Source organism: Cyprinodon variegatus, unplaced genomic scaffold (genome assembly GCF_000732505.1).
Source record: "Cyprinodon variegatus isolate N-32 unplaced genomic scaffold, C_variegatus-1.0 Scaffold9, whole genome shotgun sequence".
Lineage (NCBI taxonomy): Eukaryota > Metazoa > Chordata > Actinopteri > Cyprinodontiformes > Cyprinodontidae > Cyprinodon > Cyprinodon variegatus.
Window position 1 is genome coordinate 2,857,321 of NW_015150462.1, and position 20,124 is coordinate 2,877,444.

At 40.7% G+C, this 20,124-nt stretch overlaps 2 protein-coding genes across 11 annotated transcripts in view; one reads left to right on the forward strand and one right to left on the reverse strand.

The window, feature by feature from the left end:
- Positions 1 to 11,608, reverse strand: part of LOC107087116 (R3H domain-containing protein 1-like) — a 50,468-nt gene extending 38,860 nt beyond the window's left edge. For 2 of the 10 annotated variants that reach the window (XM_015378557.1, XM_015378547.1), the window contains exons 1-2: positions 5,589 to 5,993; positions 1,485 to 1,629 (exon numbers count right to left, since the gene is read on the reverse strand). The gene's annotated coding sequence lies outside the window, so the exon portion shown is untranslated. Of the gene's footprint in view, positions 1 to 1,480; positions 1,630 to 5,588; positions 5,994 to 11,381 lie in introns of those variants that run through there. The other 8 variants (XR_001481336.1, XM_015378513.1, XM_015378529.1 and 5 more) reach the window with 8 other exon arrangements.
- Positions 11,609 to 11,670: 62 nt separating this feature from the next.
- Positions 11,671 to 20,124, forward strand: part of LOC107087165 (DNA annealing helicase and endonuclease ZRANB3-like) — a 22,494-nt gene continuing 14,040 nt past the window's right edge. Inside the window, exons 1-2 of the mRNA XM_015378587.1 lie at positions 11,671 to 11,807; positions 16,352 to 16,535. Of these exons, the coding sequence (XP_015234073.1) occupies positions 16,396 to 16,535 (140 nt within the window). The 5' untranslated portion in view covers positions 11,671 to 11,807; positions 16,352 to 16,395. The remainder of the gene's footprint in view (positions 11,808 to 16,351; positions 16,536 to 20,124) is intronic.

Consider the following 20,124-nt stretch of genomic DNA (forward strand, 5'->3'; position numbering starts at 1 on the left):
TTAACATCGGTATCGATATCGGTTATCGGCTACATGAGTTTTAAAATATCGGCATATCGGATATCGGCCAAAATCCGATTATATCGTGCATCCCTAAAACTTTCTCATGGTTGCAATTGCACGGTCTCCTTTAGAGCAACTCTAATTTTTAGCCACTAGGGGCGCTAGACCTATAACTTTCAGGTCTGAAAGGAAATTAAAGCAATACACTGTTACAACACTAAACGGTCCATCTCTGTGTTTTGGACTCTATTAGACCACTTTGGAACAGCCGACTGAGAAGTCATGGAGCTACTAGTAAAGACAAGGGTACATTCACCCCCTATATTAATTTTACAGATATCCAAAAATATGTCACCTCAGGTAAGTTCCATATTTATTTTGTTGCCTTACAATAACTTTTAAGTTAGCTAGACCTCGTGTTTGAGGAGAGCTCAGGCTGCAGTAAAGTGGCGCTCAGGGTCATGTGACTGGTTAAGTGATGGATCTGACCCTCTGAACATACGGAGGTAAGCTTTTGAAAAGGGCAGTTTCATGGAGCATATTAGTTGTGCTGAAAGATTATCAAATTAGTCTTAAACAAAGCTAATATTTGGGTCAAAGTTAGTGTTGCTTTAAACTACAGATAGACCAATAGATATTTGCATTTTTTTTTTGTATCAACTGATACGTCCATGTGTTAGCCGGCTCATTAACACATTCAGCAGCCATTCTATTAATTCATAATTCCATTAATTAATCCATTAATTATTGTCTAATTTCCCTCCCTAAGTGCATAAAGGAAGAGAAAGCAATATCGGCCAAAAGAATCACTAGCACAAATCGGAGATTGGTTAGATTGATGACAAAAAACCTGTATCTGTCTATCTTTACTTTTAAAACTTAGATGTCTATTTCGGCTGCTTTTGGGATGACCTCCATGAGTCAATGGAGTCTCTGCAGTAGCGCGATAGGGGGGGCTATTTGCAGCATAATTCAGTTTCTGGACTAATTCCTTTACCTTAGTAACCAGTTTCTGTGTCAGTTATTGAAATTGTTATTATTGGGCACAATGTGATGCTTATTGAGAACTTTAAGCCTACTTCATGTTGTCACATGGATTTTTTTTTACTACGTGGGTCCGACAGAAAAGGCCTATAGAAGGAAAGTTGAAGGGTCAAACTTAACTGAAGAGGCTTGAAATCTGTTCATATAAGAGTGAACAAGCATGGTCATTAATAATTTGTTTGGACTGCTACAAAAACATTACCAAACTGTTTTAAAAATACAAAACTAGTTTAATTTTTTTACCGACTCTCTGTATAACAGCTTACTGAGCAAATACTCTGATACATAAGGTGTGAAATGCAGATTTAGCGCCACCAACTGAGACATCTGAAGAATGAATAGGATGTTTTTTTTTCCTTTTCCCAAACCTTCTAAAAGTAAACTAAGATGGCCCTAACTGACTGACTTGTAAAAAGTTTAAGTAAGAGCGGACCTACTTGTTGCAAAGCCAGGAGTGGTTGCAGCTGTTGACGTCAACGAGGCCGAGCCTTCCGATGCCCTCCGAGACTTCTCTGCCCATGTCGGCTTCAGCTGCTCTGCTCAGCGAGCGGGGCCTCCGACACCCTCATGACCCCTGCCGACCTGCAACCAACAACGGGAAGGAGAGGGGGGGGAGTTAGAGCTGAGGAGTCAGAGGTCAGCTGCGGCGCTGTCACTGGGTTCAGACGGACTGACAGTAGTCAGGATGTCAGCAGCTCTGGAGTATTCGTGTGTCGGAGGCAGAGGAAAAAGGGAAAAGTGGTGGAGAGTGTTTATTTCTGGGCCTGTGCGTGCCTTTGCACCATAAATAATGGATGAGCAGAGATTGAGGAGCGCTGCTGAGGCAACAGGAGAATGCACCTCTGACAACCTTGGAAAAACCAAGCATACAGACATTTAGAAAGCCATGGGTAGAGAGAGCAGTCATGCCAATGGGTGGTGAATCATTTTTTTTTCTAGCAGGCAGTATCCATTCTCCAACCAAATCCTGTTTAGATTAACAATACAGTGACTGAGGGAGGCAGACATCTGATGCACCAACCTCTATTCTGCACAATACTGGTTTTTGATTTTATTGGAAATCTGAAACTGCCTCTACAGGAAAGGACAACATGGGAAAATAAATATCCTGCAGGTTCTACGGCAGGAAATAAGTATTAAAAGTCTTTATATTAGGATTAAGTCTCTAATTTAATGCATTAAATGAACAATTTGGGGAAAATTATGAGATTTTCCATTTTTAGCTGACTGATACTTGGTTGGCACTGCCCCAATTTTACATACCAAAAAAATATGATGCAATTAATCAGCTGGGATCCGAATCTGTTGCTTCATGATTAAGGATCAGCAAACTTATAGTTGTTATTTGTTTAAACGTGCAGTTTGAATCCAAAATGCTTTCAGCTGACTGTGCTTCCCAACATGGAAATGGAAATAAATGAATAAGTGATCGCAGCTCATCATCAGATCCCCTTACGCTGGACGTTTCCCCCTGTATGACCCCCATCTAGGCGTACTCCTGCATTTCCTGGCCTCTGTTGCCTTGGCTGATCTCCATCTCAGCATGCTCATGATCTTTATGCAATACTCGCCCCTCCTCCCAAAACTACTTAAGAATGAAGAGCCACCCCTCCTCCTTTCTCATGACACCTCTGCCTGGAGCCCGGTCTACAGACTGATCATCTGATGCTTTTGGAAAAAAAATGCAGAAAAGTCACCATTTGGTGTGTTGCTTTTGCTAAAAATCTGGCTGGATACTATAAAGCTCCAGTTTATCACTGTGTCAGTTTAAAATACATTATTAGAAGTATTGTTCTATGCTTTCCTTCTTTCAAAAAGCATACAGCGCTTCTTAAAAATAGGGTGAAACACTCTTGCTTCTTAAGCTGATGCCATGTCAGCTCTGTCTGAAATGGAAATATGTTGAACCTTTTCTGTTTGAAGAAAGCGGCTCTGGAGGAATCACACCCCTGCTTCTGCAGCGTTACTGACAACGGCTCGGCCAAGTCTGACCGCCGGCGCTCCAGGTTTTCTGAGCAATGCTGCTGAGCAGACGGTGCAGCCAAGGCTTAGCCGGATGGCTGCAGGACTTCACGCTGAGCTGAGTGAGATTGTCTGTGTGTGTGTGTGGTTAATAATGCACCCAAACCCCCTTGTTAAGAAAAAAAAAAAAAATGTTTTGACACACAAGACAAGGAAGCAGGGAAGCATCCCCCCGTTTGACAGGAGATCAACAGCTCCCAACAAGCTCTCGCACTGCACAATCTCACACAGTGGTGAACTTGTAGAGGAGGCGCTCTGCCTGCCAGAGCAGCGTCTGGCATTGTGCTGTGGCTGACAGGGAGTGGCTCATTGGTATTAAAACCACCGCAGAGTGCAGCACCCTTACAGAGGCATCGTTCGGTGTCACACCGGCAGCCTGTCGCTCGCAGAGATGCGTCAAACCTGCCCATTAACACACAACACGCATCCATTTGGGTGCATTAAAATGCAAATATGCAGAGGCTTCACAATAGAGCAATCTAGAAATGATTTTTTGTAATCTGAAAAATTTATCTGAAAATACTAAGACATGAATAGTGTTTAAAAAACAACAACAAAAAAACACACATCCTGGCTGCTTAGATCAGCATGGGGGGTCCTGCTGCTGTGTAGCATCGGGGGAAATCTGCTCTATAAAAGGAAGATTAAAATAATACGGCATATCATCTCATCACACATCAAATGAGCTAGATTAATCGAACACCATGTTCTACAGCAAACTAGTTATCAATTTCTCCATCACCGAGGAGCACAAGGGCCACTCGCACACTCCGGCGTACTTATTTTCTTTACCCACTGCCCACTCGCCAGCCTTTCTCCCTCTTCTAAGAGCTGACCTTTCCCTCCCACACCTCCGCACTTTTCTGCTCAGATATGCGTAGATAACCAGCTCCGCTTGAGCTGGAGGACCCTCGATAGCCTTCCTCTATCCGAGGAGGGTGCTATTCTCAGAAGAGAGCCAAGAGGTGAGTTAAAAAAGGGGGGAGGGCAGAGAGGAATGAGCCCTAACCTTTGTGAGCAAAAGCATCCTCGCTTGATAAAGACAATTTAAGAAATTTAACTGGAGGAGCTTCTTCTAGTGGACCAGCATTAAAAAAAACAAGCAAAATTTATTCTTCGATTTTTAAACGAACTTTCCCTTAATCATCGGAAATGCAAAAACAAAATTTTAACATTTTAGCTACAGAGGAACCAATCAGGCTTTCCGCAGCTAAGACCGATTTCAGGATTTCTCCAGGTCTTATCTGCTGTTTCCGATTACTTCTCTAAAACTGACAAGATAAAAATGAATGGGAAAAGAATAAGAGACAGCAGCAAAATAGGGATGAACTACTTGCATGAACTGTTTGTGTCTTTATATTATTTCTAATAAAACTCTGATCATTTTGCGATAAAAAAAAAAAAATAGATTTCCTAAATTTTGATGCATTTAAGGAACAGGAGATTATGATGTTTGTGATTTTGGGCTGCTGAATGGAAAATAAATAAAACCACAAGAAAAATACTGTCATAATTCCTCAGCAGTGTTCGATTCCTTCACATTGCGTGACGCAGACTAAGACTAATAAAATCAGGCTTCAAATAAACAGTTAATTAGGTTCCTAATGCAGGTTTGCAGACGTGGCGCTACAATAAAATTGATTTTAGCGTTTTGCCTAACTGAGTAACTAATCTCCCATTTTCCAACCATTTCCGCTAATTGCAAAGCAAAGGAAAAGCACCAACTGGGGAGAAACGATTAGGGTAGAGTCTGTGAAATTATATCACTTTCATACTCTCCCTTCTTGAGTTTCAGGGAGACTAGGGCACTGTCGGGGAAAGGAACTACCTATAATGGGGGGAAAAAGGCATAAACGTGTACAAATGAGCCCCTAATTGTGCTGCTCGCTTTGCCTTCAGGTTGCATCTGGCAGCAGAGGTGCAGACAGCGCTAATAAATTAAATCCACAGCAGAGCATGTAGGTAATCCATTACCTATCCCATAACAGAGCTTCCAGGGAATATCAATCTAGGCAATTAGAACAGAAATAATATACACAAAAAAAACCTGATTTGCAAGTCTAGCAGTTTTTAACCCTACAGAGCTCTAAAGAGACAAGAAGGGGGGAAAACAATCTATAAGAGAGTCATTAAAAGTCAATTTGCAGACATCACCTGCTGAACAAACATGGGAAAACCAGTTGAGACATGAGGATGAGCTTGGCTGCAGAACAATGTAGAGCGAAGCCTCTTATTTGCTGATCTTGGTTAATTATCCTGCTAATGGAAAGCAGATGCACCGCTTGCAAACTGGCCAGGAGATTTCAAACGCTCCGGCTCAGCCAAAGAGTAGCACAACATGGAAATTTCACTTTTTGCACAACGCAGCAACTTCACACAGAGTTCATAAAGCACATTATAAAACAAAAAAACTTAAAAGTTGGTCAAAATGAATGAAAAATGTCACAATAGTTGGTAAGTAAAGCATGCAGGATCAATATTTGCTCGCTATCAGAGTGACTGGAGGCTGCAGGACATACCTGCGTGCCCGGCAGCTCTGCCCTCCATCCCTTCTGCCGTGCAGCCGGTTAGTTTCCATCGTACAGGAGGCACAATCTGCTGGAGAGGAGGCTGGAGTCGCCTCCCAGCTCGCTCCTCGGCAGATACCTGCTGCCTCCTGTACTCCTGCTCGACTGAGTGCGAGCGGAAGACGGAGGAGAGGAGAGTGTAGTGGGAGAGGACGAAGGGAGGAGTGGGTGTCACAGAGAGAGAGAGGAGGAGAGAGAGAATGGGTTGGAGGGAGGAAGAGCACAAGACTACCTGCCACAACCCATCAAGCCAGCCAGCCTTGGAGACAGAGCCAAATCAACAGCTGGCCCCTGTGTGATGTCAGAGTGCCAGCAGCCAGTCGCTGTAGCCGAGGGCCGGCCGGTGAAACGGAGCGCCGACTGAACCAAAGTCACTAGCTAAATGGGGCTCTTCATTAGCTACTCTGCTTTAGGATGGGGGCGGGAGATGGAAAAGGAGGTGGAGGAGAGGCCAGCTGGGGACATGGGATGGATTGAAGGAGACTGAGAGGAAGAAGAGTGAAAAAAACAGGAGGGGAGGGAGGGAGAAAGGCAGGCGGCGAGAAAGCAAAAAAGGAGAAGCAGAGGAGACAAACAGGGAGGCGACGAAACTGCGGCCAGCTAGGTACTCAATGACCAGGTGGAGAGTCGATGGGGAGGCGTTGGCTGCTGTGCGGCCGAGCTGTTCGCTGGGCTACCTTCCCACTAAAGCTGGCACCACACTTATTCACAACAGAACACGAGCAAATCCCACCAAACCCAGCCAGCCAACACCTGAAATACCACTCCCATCTCATCTTGATCCACATTTATATCTAGCACGATTCAATAGGTTCTTATGTTTTAAAAGGTGAAGGACTCTGCCTCGTCCACGGCCGCACAAAGGATGCACTAATATGGCAGCTTTGTGGAAAGGAGCCGCTTCATGAAGTGCTCTCGTCTCCGACTTACTGACAAGCTGTCAAAGACACGGCGAGTCACAAACAGGCCCTGCGCAGCCCCGAGTCTAGACTGCCATAATGTGATTGTTTTCATCCTTTCAGCCGCCCCGACTTTAACGGCAAACACAGTGGGTGGAAAAAGTTCCTGCTGTCACTTAGCAACCGACATCCAGGCTGCGACAAACGATCCGATCCAACCCTGCCTCGTAATTGTACCTTTCGTTATGCCAGGTCTCGGAAGAATTTATTATTGTGCTTTCTTAATCCTGTGAAAAGGTCAGCAATTGGACAAACAATTTACGGATTGGAGAATGAATTATTTAATGGGCTCATTGCACCGCACAACCAAATATTAGAGATATGAGAGACCCCCCCCTCCCTACAGCTCTCCCTCCCAGGGAGGCGATGAATAATTTAGTCATCAGGGGCCACATCTTTGGTGAAAGCTATTACACGGCAACCTCAACCTCAATATGCGATAATGTCATCAGTGCTAAATTTGCTCTAACCCGCGGAATAAATGGTCAACTGAGCTGCAGCGGCAACGGGTCGAGCAGCAGCGGGGCGAAACTGTCAGGCCAAGTGATTATTAGCATTTATTCTAAGCTTTAGGAGAGGGGGTTCTATGGACTGCACACCACACAGGAGGCGGTTTCAGCTACGATTTAGCTACACATGGGGAAAATAGCACTTGTGTATACTGATGCTACTTATGCTATGTAATATTAAGTCAAATACAGGGCTTTTCAATTCTAGCTTTAGATCTTTCCTACATTTTAACTAGAAACTTCAATGGATGTTATTTAATAGACCACCACCTGGCATTACATTGTTGGAAGGTGGAAGGAAGGTGAATAAATCTAAATCTAGCTAAGCATGCATTTGTGCTACGTCCACAGCGTGAACAGCCTCATTATGCAACTACAGCTGCTAGCCTTGTAGCGCTGCATGCATCTGGAAAGCACATTCACAGACTATCAATTGGATTCAAGTTAAGACTTTGAATAGGCCATCCTAAAATAAATTTGCTTTGATTTAAACCTTTCCAATAAAGCCAGGCTCCTGTTATTAGAGTGGTGTTTTATGGCTGATTGGTGGAGCGATAGACTGATCCTTCACCTGAGCTATAGATCTCTTCAGCTCCTTGAGAGTTTCCACCAGCCTTTTGACTGCTGCTCTGTTTTTTTTTCCTTCTCTGACATGTCAGTTTAGGTGAACTACTGAGTCTTTACAGGTTTTCCATTATCCACCTGCAGACAGTGGTTTGATCACATCTTTAAAACTTGGGTTATACTCTCTGCAGCAGTGTCTTGCAGATATTTTTGATTTATGCCCAATTTTGAAGTGTGGTATGCGCTATATTATTCCCACAACTAAAGAGGGACAATCACGAATTAGCTGTGGGTCTCAATACGGCCGAGGCGGTGAGGAAGTGGGGGCAATTTTGTGTGACACCCCGAGGGATATGAGGGCGATAAAGAGCGGGGATCCAGAGGGAAAAAGGGTCCCAGCGTTCTCATGCACCTCTCTCTTCTAGCTGGTCCAACTTCATGAGTCGTTTTCTACAATGGCAGTCATACAAACATAACAAGCCGGCAAGGTACCAAACAGGAGATATGCACAGTGTAGAGTGGATGTAGATTTGACCAATCAGAGGCACTGTCTGCGGTCACCTTAAATTTTGGGGAGGTCCAGCAGAGCAACTGCGGAAGGGGCGGGGACGTCACTGCATTCACTGCAACACCTACGCAGACGACCCGGTTTCTGAGCATAAATCAGCCTTTAAATGGCTTCATGATGCTGTTTGTAAAGAAGCCTCAAAGGCCAACACAGAACAGCTGGATTTACACACAGAGTAACAAGGCAAAATCTACAATATAAAACATGCATTGTGTTTATTAAGTGGTATCACAGCAAAAGAGGCTAAAGACAAATATGTAAAATACTCTCATTTCAATTTCCTTCCCCTTAAAATGACCAATTCATTAGTGTTCAACGAATTAATAAAGTTCCTCTAAAATAGTGAAGTTTGTGGTTTCAAAGAGGAGAAATGGAAAAGAAAAGAAAAAAAAGAAGAATTCTGTTGAATACTTTTGCAGGACTGCAAACTTAGCCCCCCTTCATCCATTAGGATCCAATGTTACCATAATAACAATGATCCCAGAACAATGCTGTGCCTCGTTGGTGGCAAATCGGAGGCCCTACAGTCACCTCTGTCCATTTCTACAAACTCAATGAGGCAAAGATTATCTAGATGGTGCATCTGCATGATAGCACATATGGGATTACTAATTAAGAAACTTTAAATCAGGGTTATGAGATTTTGGATTTATGACCCATGAGGACGATAACGATTCATTTTGGGTCTAACCTTTTACTGTCCTGCATTAAGATCATGACCTCAATGAAGCAGAATAGATGGATGAATAGAATTGGCTTCAAAATAACTCAACAATGAGTGACTTTTGTAGGTCCTAACTCCTATAGGAGTAATCCCTAAGCTTTCATTTAACAATGTGTACAGTTCACGAGTTACTGTAAGATGCACTAAAATGAGTATACTTTTAATTTCCAAATAGATTAACCTAAAAAAGAAAATAAATACGACTCATGAAGCAAGGACTAGGGCCACCTTTCCATTCCCCAATCCATTTCCCAATCTGAGAGCAAAGGAAGTAAAAAAAAAAAAAAACATACAGCAAGACTGACTTATATTTAAGCTAATATCAACTTAAAAATGACCACTAAAGTTATGTTTTAGTATAGGATGTCAAAAATCAAACCCAAAACAATGAATGCCACTGTTATACAAAGCAGTTTATGTTGGGAATGATTTTTAAAAAGTAAGGCTAAACAATCTAACTATATATTTCAGTATTAGTTTTTTTTTTTTTTTTTTTACCCAAGGTTATCATACTGGTTAATTGCCAAACCCGTATTTGTTTTTTTGTGTTTGGGACCCCAACTAGGCTTTGCTTGTGGTACTGTCACTTGTGTAACAAAGACAAAGACAATAAAAATTTTCTAAGTCTAAATATATATTTCGTAATAAATTATGCAATATAGCATTTGATATTAGGTGCAATATATATATATATATATATATATATATATATATATTTATTAGGGGTGGGTATTGCCAAAGAAGTCACGATTCGATTCGAATCACGATTCACAGGCCACAATGCGATTCTATCACGATGCATCACGATACTTGAATTATTGCGATGCATCACGATACTTGAATTATTGCGATGCATTTCAATATTTTCACTGAACACTGTTAGAAAAAAATACAGCCCTTACCAGTGGCTGACTGGCTGAGTATGACCTGGGTAGTGTCTTCCAATTGATAAATAACTGAAAGCAACTGCATTCATACATAGCTGTATTTATTGAAATGACTTTTGGAGGTATTGCCATGAAAACAAATGTTACTATAATATATCAACTTCATTTTTACCTTTGTTTTTAAAACAAAAATGCTTCCAAACATCGGATTTGAAATGTGATGGAGCCGGACGAAGTTTCTCAATCTCCTCCATGTTTTGTTTTTGAATGACTTGGCGCAGTATCCCGCAGCCGGAAATGCTTGTGACACAAAGCAGCATGCGTCAACACATCCCCAGCGACATCTACTGGACTGGAAGTTGTATTACACTTGTTTTTGGCTGATGTTTTGCAACCATTTATGCAATTTTGTTTACTCATTTTTTAAAATTAATAAATCGATACTTGGCGTCAAGAATCGATGCAGTAGATCACGAAAATTTTAATCACGATGCATCATCATGACGATTATTTTACACACCCCTAGTATATGTGTATATATATATATATATATATATATACACATATATATATACATACACCCAGTGCAATAACGTGTATATATATATATATATATATATACACACACACACATACACACACTATATATATCTCCATATAAATACCCTGTAAACACCCTGTGCAATAAGTATAAATATCCATCCATATAAATACCACTGTAAACACCCAGTGCAATAACCTAGTACAATGATCCTTTTATTAAAAAAGCTGTCATATGTGGATGCACTGTGTATACTGTATATACCCCATGCACCTTTTTCCTCTTTTGTCACATCCTTTTTCTCTCTCTTTCTAAACTGAGAGATCAATAAAGTCAATCAATCGAAATGCTTAATGTTGTTTTTTTTTCTCCATTATATCAGGTAGTGATACCATTTTGGGCGGTTCAAATAATCTAAATGCATTTCTAAATGCTGATCCAAAAAAATATCTTTCCCTTTTATTCAACAGCAAGTCATACACCAGACTATGACAAATTTCTCTTTGTCTAAACAAACGCAAAGTAATGATATTTCATTCAACATTAGGAGGACTATAGCTTCTATCCAAGCAACAGTGAAGGTACAGTATAGCCATATGTCTGAACCGGTGTTAAAGCAACCCTGTAGCAACTGAAGGTAAGACAAACATGCGGGCCTAAAAGTTGTTGGATTATTAAATATTTCACAGCTATTGTTGGATCTTCGGGGAAGGATTAAACTATAATTCACCTCTGTTTTGGATTCGTGTACAATTGTGGTTTAAAGGGGATTTCTTTGGTACACAGCATGGTGCATTTCGGCGTTGGCTCGTGTCGGAGCTAAGCTAGCAACCCCTACCTGGCTTTGCGACGAGCTAACGGCCAAACACCGGGAGCCCAGAGCTGTCACACAGCTCACTCCAGACCTGCTTCTAGCTAACTAGCTTCGCCTTTTAGGACTCCATTTATCCATTTAACATTATTTAATATTATTTGTTCCTGGCGTTGCCTTACCGCTCAAGTTTAGTCTGTGAAGCAGCCGCTGTTCCCTACCGATGTTGAAGTGGCTCCTGTTTGTGGCGGAGTAACTGAGACCCAGCAGGCTGCCTGTGCGTCAGCCCCTCGCGCCGCACACGCGCAGGGTCCTCAAAATATGTCACGTCTTGTCGTAAAGCAGTTTTCTTCTCGGCGTATGGCAGTCGTTATAGCTGAATATAAGTTTAAAAATCACCTTCAGGAGTTGTTTTTCATCTGAAACGCGAATAGAAGTTGATTACAGTTTTCAGTCGAGTTGTGTCGTAAGATAAGACGCTTTACGGCGGCAGTGACGTAGGCCGCGCGAGTGTTCCTGCCGCGAAACGTGTGAAGTGTTTTGAGTCTGTTGCTAGATCGGCTGCTGCTCTTCAAGTGCAGAAACCTGTTAATGTTGGTCTCAGCCTGGTAAGTTTATATTTAAACAAAAAGTGACCACTGCTAACAACACTATGGAGTTTCTGAACTCATTTTTATTTTAAAAAAAACAGGTAACGTTCTTAATTAAACCGAAGAATGCAAATAGCACATGTTTATATGTTATAAGTAGCTTCTTAACTGGGATTCTATTTATTTACCAAGTATGTTAAGGATTTAGCAAACCAAAGTTCGTTGTAGAGCAGTTTTTATTCTGCCTTATGCAGGGCAGTGGTTCCCAATAGGGGTGCTGTTTGGGGTCATAACAATTAGCTGTGGGGTCCTGTGAATTTTCTCTTAATTCAGGCTAAAATTGATAATTCCACTGAACAATATACCTTATCTTAAATTTTGACAATATATAGACATGAGTCAGTAGTAAAAAGCAGGGGCGGAGCTAGATGGGGGGCCAGAGGTGGCCATGGCCACCTTTAGCCAATCGTTGGCCACCCCTACAGATGGTGGCAGCAGTAGTACTCCCAATTAGGGATGCACGATATTGGGATTTTGGCCGATATCCGATATGCCGATATTTTAAAACTCATGTAGCCGATAACCGATATCGATACCGATGTTAAAGCTGGACAAAAATAAGTAGTCATTGAAAATAGCAGTTTTGTTATCCATTTCTGACACTTTGAAAAATAATATACTCAAATATATTTTCATATGCTGATATCAAATTGATTTTTAAAAATGCGCATCGATCTATTTTACTTTCAAAATCTCGTGAAATTTCATTGTTCTGTTACAAACTTGTGATATTTTATAAATTCTTGTGAGATTTTTTGTTAGTAAAATAGATCGATACCGCGTCAATATATCAACATATAAAATATGGCAACATTTCTTGAATTTTCGGGGGATTTCCTAACATAACGATGACATATAGCAATATTTCATTAGTAAAAGAGATTGATATGGTGTTTTTAAATGGCAATATATCAGCATATGAAGATATTGTGTTATTTTAATGAATCAATATTTTTGCCCTCGTCTTTAGAAGTTTTTAAGTCTGTAAAAAAGAAGTTTTTGAGGAAGAAGAAGAAGTAGTATTTTATTATTTTTTTTAGACTTTAGAAACTCAGAAGCTGATCAAATATCGGGTTAAATATCGGTGGGGTAGCCGATGTCCGATACTCAGTTTTAAGGCCGATACAGGCCGATACCGATAGGGGGCCGATTATATCGTGCATCCCTACTCTCAATATTCGAAACATTTAAAATTTTCATATATTAAAAATTACTTGACAACTGAAACACTGTGGTTAGTTATATGCATCAAAAATACTAACATGAAAGTTGATATATATAGAATTCATGCTCTCTTCAGAACAAACTTTTCTGTTATGTGGGTTAGAGAGAAAATTATATGTCTCTGCAAGTCATCTAGGATCTTCAGTAAAATCATAGATGAGTAACTACTTTAATAAACACTTAATGTAGGTATTAGTCCATGTAAATATTAATTTGATGCAGAACTATTTGATAAAAGTAGATAAGTAATGACAATAGAAAAGAGGTTCGCCCCAGAAATTTGGTCCACTAAACCTTTTATTTAGACAGCATGGATGTTTAAATATGTGCGTCTATTTTTTAGCAAAGGCTGTAGGAAAGTATAGTTAGTATTGCTGATGAAGATTCTCTGTCATCCAGGTCATAGTCATTCCGTAAAAGTTTAAAAACAATCCACTGGACTTGGTTTCCAAGGTTTGAAGATGTTTCGCTTCCCCTCCAGGAAGCTTTCTCAATTCAAATTTTCTGAAACCGCAGTGAATTTTAGGCTTTATATAGACAAGGCCCTGTATTGCTTGAGAGGGGCGTGAAGGAAGCCATCTATGTTAACAGAGAAAAAACAACTTTAAACAGAGGTGGTAGACTCAGATTCCAGCTTCCAAAAAAATTTTAATTCAGTTATAGAGATGATCCCTTCCAGGTATCACCACAACCGCCACCCCATCACAGAGGAACAGAGTACCTCCTCTCTTCAGCCAGGTGAACAATCCCTCCTTTAACGGCCGACCCTTATCAATCATTGACAGGTTTCAGGTATTACAGGAGACAATCATCCCTTTAACGACAATCCCCCCTTCAAAGGCCGACCTTCAGAATCATAGACAGGTTTCAGATATTACAGGCTAACAATGGAACCAAATGATCCACTCGTTGGTTTCAATTTGCATGTTTCCAAGCAATACAAGGCCTTGTCTATAAAAAGCCTCAAACTCGCTGCGGATCCAGACGTTTGAATTGAGAAAGCTTCCTGGAGAGGTGGCGAAACGTCTTCAAACCTTGGAAACCTAGTCCAGTGGATTGTTTTTAAACTTTTACGGAATATAGTTAGTCATTTTTAGAAAATATGGATGTTGTGCTTGTTCCAGTTTAGATTGACCCTGAGGTTCTGGCGCCTTTCTGTTTTCGGTCACCCCTCAGTGTACATTGGTTTTTGACTGGCTACCCCATTAAAATTTTCTGGCTACGCCTCTGGTAAAAGGATGGCTTGATTAAAATGAGATTTTGTTTTGAGTGATATTACTTATAAGGCAAGGCAAGTTTATTGGTATAGGACATTTTAGTATTGGTATCCCTTTCCGGCTGTCTGTGTGCCGGGGCGCGCCATTTTTAAAAACCGAGGAACAACTACGACAAAAGGTTAATCGAGGAGGTTCGGAAGTACTCTCCTAAAAATTCCAGACTGACGGTTTAGAAGCATACCAGTAAAACTGGTTGGCGACCAGACGCAAGCGACATTTAAATTGTGTGCGGTTGCAGAAGTCTAATCTGCCCTAAAGCCTGTGAGAAACTGAACCAACACCTACACCATTTGTCCAGCAGGTGGCGGTAATAAGAGCACAACAAGTGGGTTTTCCTTTATTTCCACCGCCCACCAGCTATAACTAAATCCACAAACATAGAAAGTAAAAATAATTGACTTTTTCTTTTATAACTGCCTGCCTGATTAGTTTACTACTACTTAAACCAGATGCTAACATGCTTCTTAAGTAGGTAGGTAAACCTTGGATATCTGCAGCACGAACAGAAGATATTTTTATTCAAAATGTTATTTATTAAAGTCATTCAACATGCAAGGATTTGATACCTTGAATTTTTAATCATAAGAAAATATTTATATCAATTAGAAGTTGTTGATGATGAAAGGACTTCAAATGGATCTCCAGAAGCTCACAGATGGCATCTCTCCAATGGCAGTTGTGTCGGCATTAAACCATGAAAAACAAACAGAAACATTATATATTAACTGACTAAATTAGGTTTATATGAAAAACCAGTGTAGGGAAGGTTTTATGTTTCTTGTTTCCACAAGGAAAAAATAAAAGTGCTTCATCTGATCATTACTCCATATAAGTATTTTCCTTATACCTGCTTTAGTTAAAAATATCAAAGCTTTCTGGCAGAATAGAGGAAGTTTTGAGATGTACTTTCTTTCTTTAAAGACATCTTAAAATGACTTTTTATGTTATGATAATGAACGTGTAATGACTGGCTGATCCACTGATTTCTATTTATTCACTGGATTGCTGATAGGCCGTTGGTAGTAAACGGTGCTGTGAATTCACTATCCACCATATTGGTACTCCCTAGTTAGACTTGTCGGAATGTAAACAATACGTGCGCTACAGCATCAAGCAACTTTAAATCACACACTTACTTAGATTACTGCAATTTATGATAAAAAAAATAGGCACATGATATTGCATATTCAGTTTGAAGTCCATGAAGTTTATAAATAACATAATAAAACATATAATACAAATTCATCACAATAAAATGGGGGTGTTAACGGAGAAAAATAATACTTTAGTCAGATTTTAAGAATAATACACACTATCTGATGATGCCCCAAAAGCGCTAAATTGATCATGTACATGTAATATATGTGTATTGATTACATTGTTATGGTAATTACATTACATGCAGTTTTATGGTGTGACTCCGTGAATGTGGGGAGTACCAAGATGGCGGCAGGTGGTTTCATTTTTTTCTGCCTATCATTAATCCAGTGCAAAAATAGGGATCAGTGGGCTGATTGTGCAGCACATATCTGACTCCGTGTCCCGGCCTGACAGCACCAGGCTCTGGTGACTACAAAGCTCAAGTTCCGATGCGTAATTTTTTTGCAAAAAACAAAACACCTTAATACTTATTTTATGATAAAATAAAGCTCTAAAAACATTAGTTTATTGTTACTGCTGGTGCTGATGGAACAAAGCGCCCCGGCTGTACATCGCCTCACCCCCAACAAGCCCTGAAAGCTAGAACCAAAGCCCCTGGAAAAGGGAAATTACCCAGTTAAATGTGTAAGGAAACGCTAAGTGGGCTTTCAAAAGCTCCAGGGTTTTTGTATTACAATAGAAAAAGGGCTGTGATTTGCAAACTGCATTTTGCATTTACTCAGGCTATGTTTGCCTGGAATTACAATCAGCCTGCTGATCTGCAAGGTTTGTGTTGGAAAGAATAAAAAGTGATGCATGCATGTTTTCTTTTAAAAGGCAGGTTTGTTTTTTATCTTCTAGATTTAAAACCCATCCTACTGGCTGATGCAGATCTGCTACTATTGATGGATAACGGTGAACCACAGACCTCCGACTGTGACGCAAGATGGTTGCAGCAATTTTCAGAACTTCCTCCCAAGCTGCTGCAGCGCCTCATGCCTTTTCAGAGGGAGGGAGTGGAGTTTGCTTTGTCTAAAAGCGGACGGTGAGCAACTTCAGCGAACTCAACCATTACAGTGCTGTTATTAATTGTACTTGTATATGCAAACATTATCTTATTTTTCCATGGGGTTAAGAGCCCTGGTTGTGTGCATGAATTTGCTGTGTGTGAGAAGGTTCTCAGAGTTTTCCTGATTTCACCATTAACTGCTCAACACACCAGGACTTGTCTATTTTATCCTCCGCTCCAGTTCTGTTGAGGGTCAACCTAGTGGGAGCAAATCTAAGGGATGCTGCTGGTGTTGAGCAGCCATATTGATTAAGCAACACTGGAAGGCTGCGCTTTCTTGCACGGAGGGGTCAGGGGTCAATTTGCTCTCTGTGCACACAGAGCAGACAGCTACCTTGTTCGATTGGTATTAGTTTGACGGCCTGAACAATGCAGTGACATTGTACGTCTGTAACAAACGGATACTGCCTCAGAAAAATCTAATTGACCATTAGAGATGTGCGGAGGAGCCCGCTGGTCCTGACTGGTGACAGGCCGCTTCTTTATTTCATTCATGCACCACTGCATGCAAACGGTGTCCCGACCCAACATCAGTAATATTCCAATGTATGCGCTCGCTCTTCTGTGGGGTGTAAGAATTATTTTAGTTTAATTAGATTTGAAACAAAAGACATAATCATCTCACTAACAAAAATATTTCTAGAGATTTAATTTAAATTTATGTGTCATTATAATGAAATAAAATCATTTTTATGATAATATAATTTATTATAGGGGCTATATTATGCAAAATCAACCTTTTTTTGAGCTGTTAATTAAGTTATAATGCCGTTCCATCAAAATCATGCCTGAAGTGGTATTTCTCTCTTCATGTATGTCTGACTCCTAATGACCGCGGCGTGCCTGCCCAGTAAACTCATCCCATTTTCTCCGATCAGCAAGCGGTGAAGTGGTTTAACGAGATAATATCTGCTCAAAGTTGATAAGAAAGGGGCTCTTTAGGCACTTACGTAATCTGCACAGTAACAGCATAAAAGATGTTTTTTTGTTCAGCTCGAGTGCAACATCATGAATATGACGAGACTAACGGGGGTAGAACAACAGAAAGCTCATCATGTTTTATAACAAATGAATACTCCGTTGTGTCAAAGGGAATATTTCATATTTCAGCATTTAATTCTTGCCAGATCTGACAGGACCCTTCATAGTGAGGGATGGAGAGTCTGAATGATTCAATACTCTGTATGACTTTCTGCTTTTCCGCTCACAAACCTGGGAGATGGTGACCACAAAGGAAGAATGTTTTAATGATGTCCTTTCTGATGTCTTTAAAGCTTCAAATTTGGTGTCATTTCTTTTAAAAAAGACGTATTTGCTATTTTCCACTTGACACGTTTCATGGTCAACAAAAACAGCGCGTCGCATGGAAGTATTACGTCATATTCATAGTTTTCTGATTGGCTCTAAGCTGATGACGCTGACCCTGTTAGTCCCGCCTTTGAAATGGAGCTCTTCCAGCTCTTTAACATATTGGCTGACCAGGCTAGTGTTTAACGGAAAAAGGCAATATACGCATATAAAAATGTTGCATTTAAGATGAAAAAAAGTGTTAGTCTGTCGATAAGCTCTATCCAGAACTCCTGAAGTAGAAAAGTTTTAGTTTCACCTGGTTTAATTTGGTAAAAGGTCTTCTTTAAGGAACCTTTTGGCTTCCGATTATTAATTGTCTAATCCGGAGGTCTTCAACAGGGGGTCCGTGACCCCTAGGGGTCCATGGAGGTACTGCATGGGGGTCGCAAAAGAAATTTTTTTTTTTTTTTTTTTTGTGATTTTCCCCTGAAATTTTTCTCCACTAATTACAATGTCTTTAAATACACATTAACGTAAATTCAATTCACTTTAGTAAACAGATAAATGGAGGCAGAAGATGTCTTTCAGTCATCAATGCACACATTCAGCGACACACAGGAGCTCTTTCAAGCTGGGTACCGTTTCATTCACACCTGGCCCATCAACGAGGGATAAGAATGAGAAATACTTTAATAATCCCAGGGAGAAATTACTTTTGTTACAGTACTCCATATGTATTACAGTGACTATAGGACCAGTCTTGGCCTGTAAAATGTTGAAGACCCCTGGTTTAATCGAAAAAACAATCAACAGATTAATCGATTTGCAAATTAATCGTTAGTTGCAGCCTTAGTTTCATCTATATTCTGACATCAGAATACCTTGTAGAATTATTTTTTTTTTCAATCTTTGGTCGTAACAGTGGTCGTAATGGCCATATTTAAACAACAGAGAATACAGCGTTCACAAGCAGGAAACTGGATCAGCATCACCTTAGAGATCAAATCATTGCAAATTCCCATTTTTAAGTTTTGAGGTAAATTGAACATGAAATCTCAGCTGAAAGTGGGTCTGTGACTAAATGATGTACCAAATTTTAAATACTATTTTAACCAGTCGGTAAATTCAACTGAAGTAGCCACCCTTCAACCCCTAGGGGGCAGCCCTATGGCTACATTCACACAGCAGCCTGAAGTGACCCAAATCCAATTTGTTTGCACCCATGCGACCTGTATCTGATCTTTCCATGCCAGTCTAAATAACACAGATCTCATTTTTTTTAATGCAACCCATGCCACTTGGTTATGTGGTCCTGAATCCGATACGAATCTAAACTTTTTAAATATGACCTGTGTCTGAACAGCCAGGTCACGTTCATCTGACCTCTATGCCATTAATACTCGACAAAGGGGACGAGTCTGCTTCTTGCTCGCAGATGGGGCAAGAAATACAACCACCATGGTGGACGATAATGTAGAGAGCAGTTTTATATTCAACCATCTTCAAAACATTGTGTTGATGGTGCACTGCCTGAGGTTTGGAAAGATCGCTAGATGCACTCCAGCACTACTATCCATGTTTACTTCCTTAAACATTGAGCACACTCCCTTGTGACGTCATTGCATCCTCTGCTGCACATGCAGAACACTTAAATTTGTAGGGAAGCAGCTGTTCTACATGTTACATTTCCGAATTCTCACGATTGGTGCACGACTTTACACGAGTGAATAAAGTGAATGTGATTGGTCGATTATCAAGGGGGCAGGATTGTTGTCCTTGAAGGTTAACAAGCATGTTTGGTTGTGGCCGGTTTGTCGGAAGCATCTTGCTAACCAGTTAGCAACTTAGTGCTAGTAGGTTCCCAATGGGAAATTACATTTGGACCAATTAGCACTGTCAAGGAACGCTGTGGACAGCGGAAACATGCAAGAGGAGGAGAGTTTTGCATCAGAGGTCGTGGATGAGTCTCCTCCGTAGGGCTGGGTACCGAACTTCGGTTCTTTTATGGTACCGACCAAAATGCTTCGGTTCTACAGGGTATCGAAACATGCCTCGTCTTTCGGTACCAAGTTTCGGTGATTGGCTGTAACACTTAACGTGATTGCGTCATCCAGGAAAAATACACAGGTGGTCACGCCTACAGCCAGGGTTCATGTGTATCTGTAGTGAACTGGTTGTGAGCGTCATGGAACCCCTTTAAAATGCCCCCCAGGTCAGAAGTGCGGCTTCACTTTATTAAGACTGATGCCAATAGTGCGCAATGCAATACATCGTG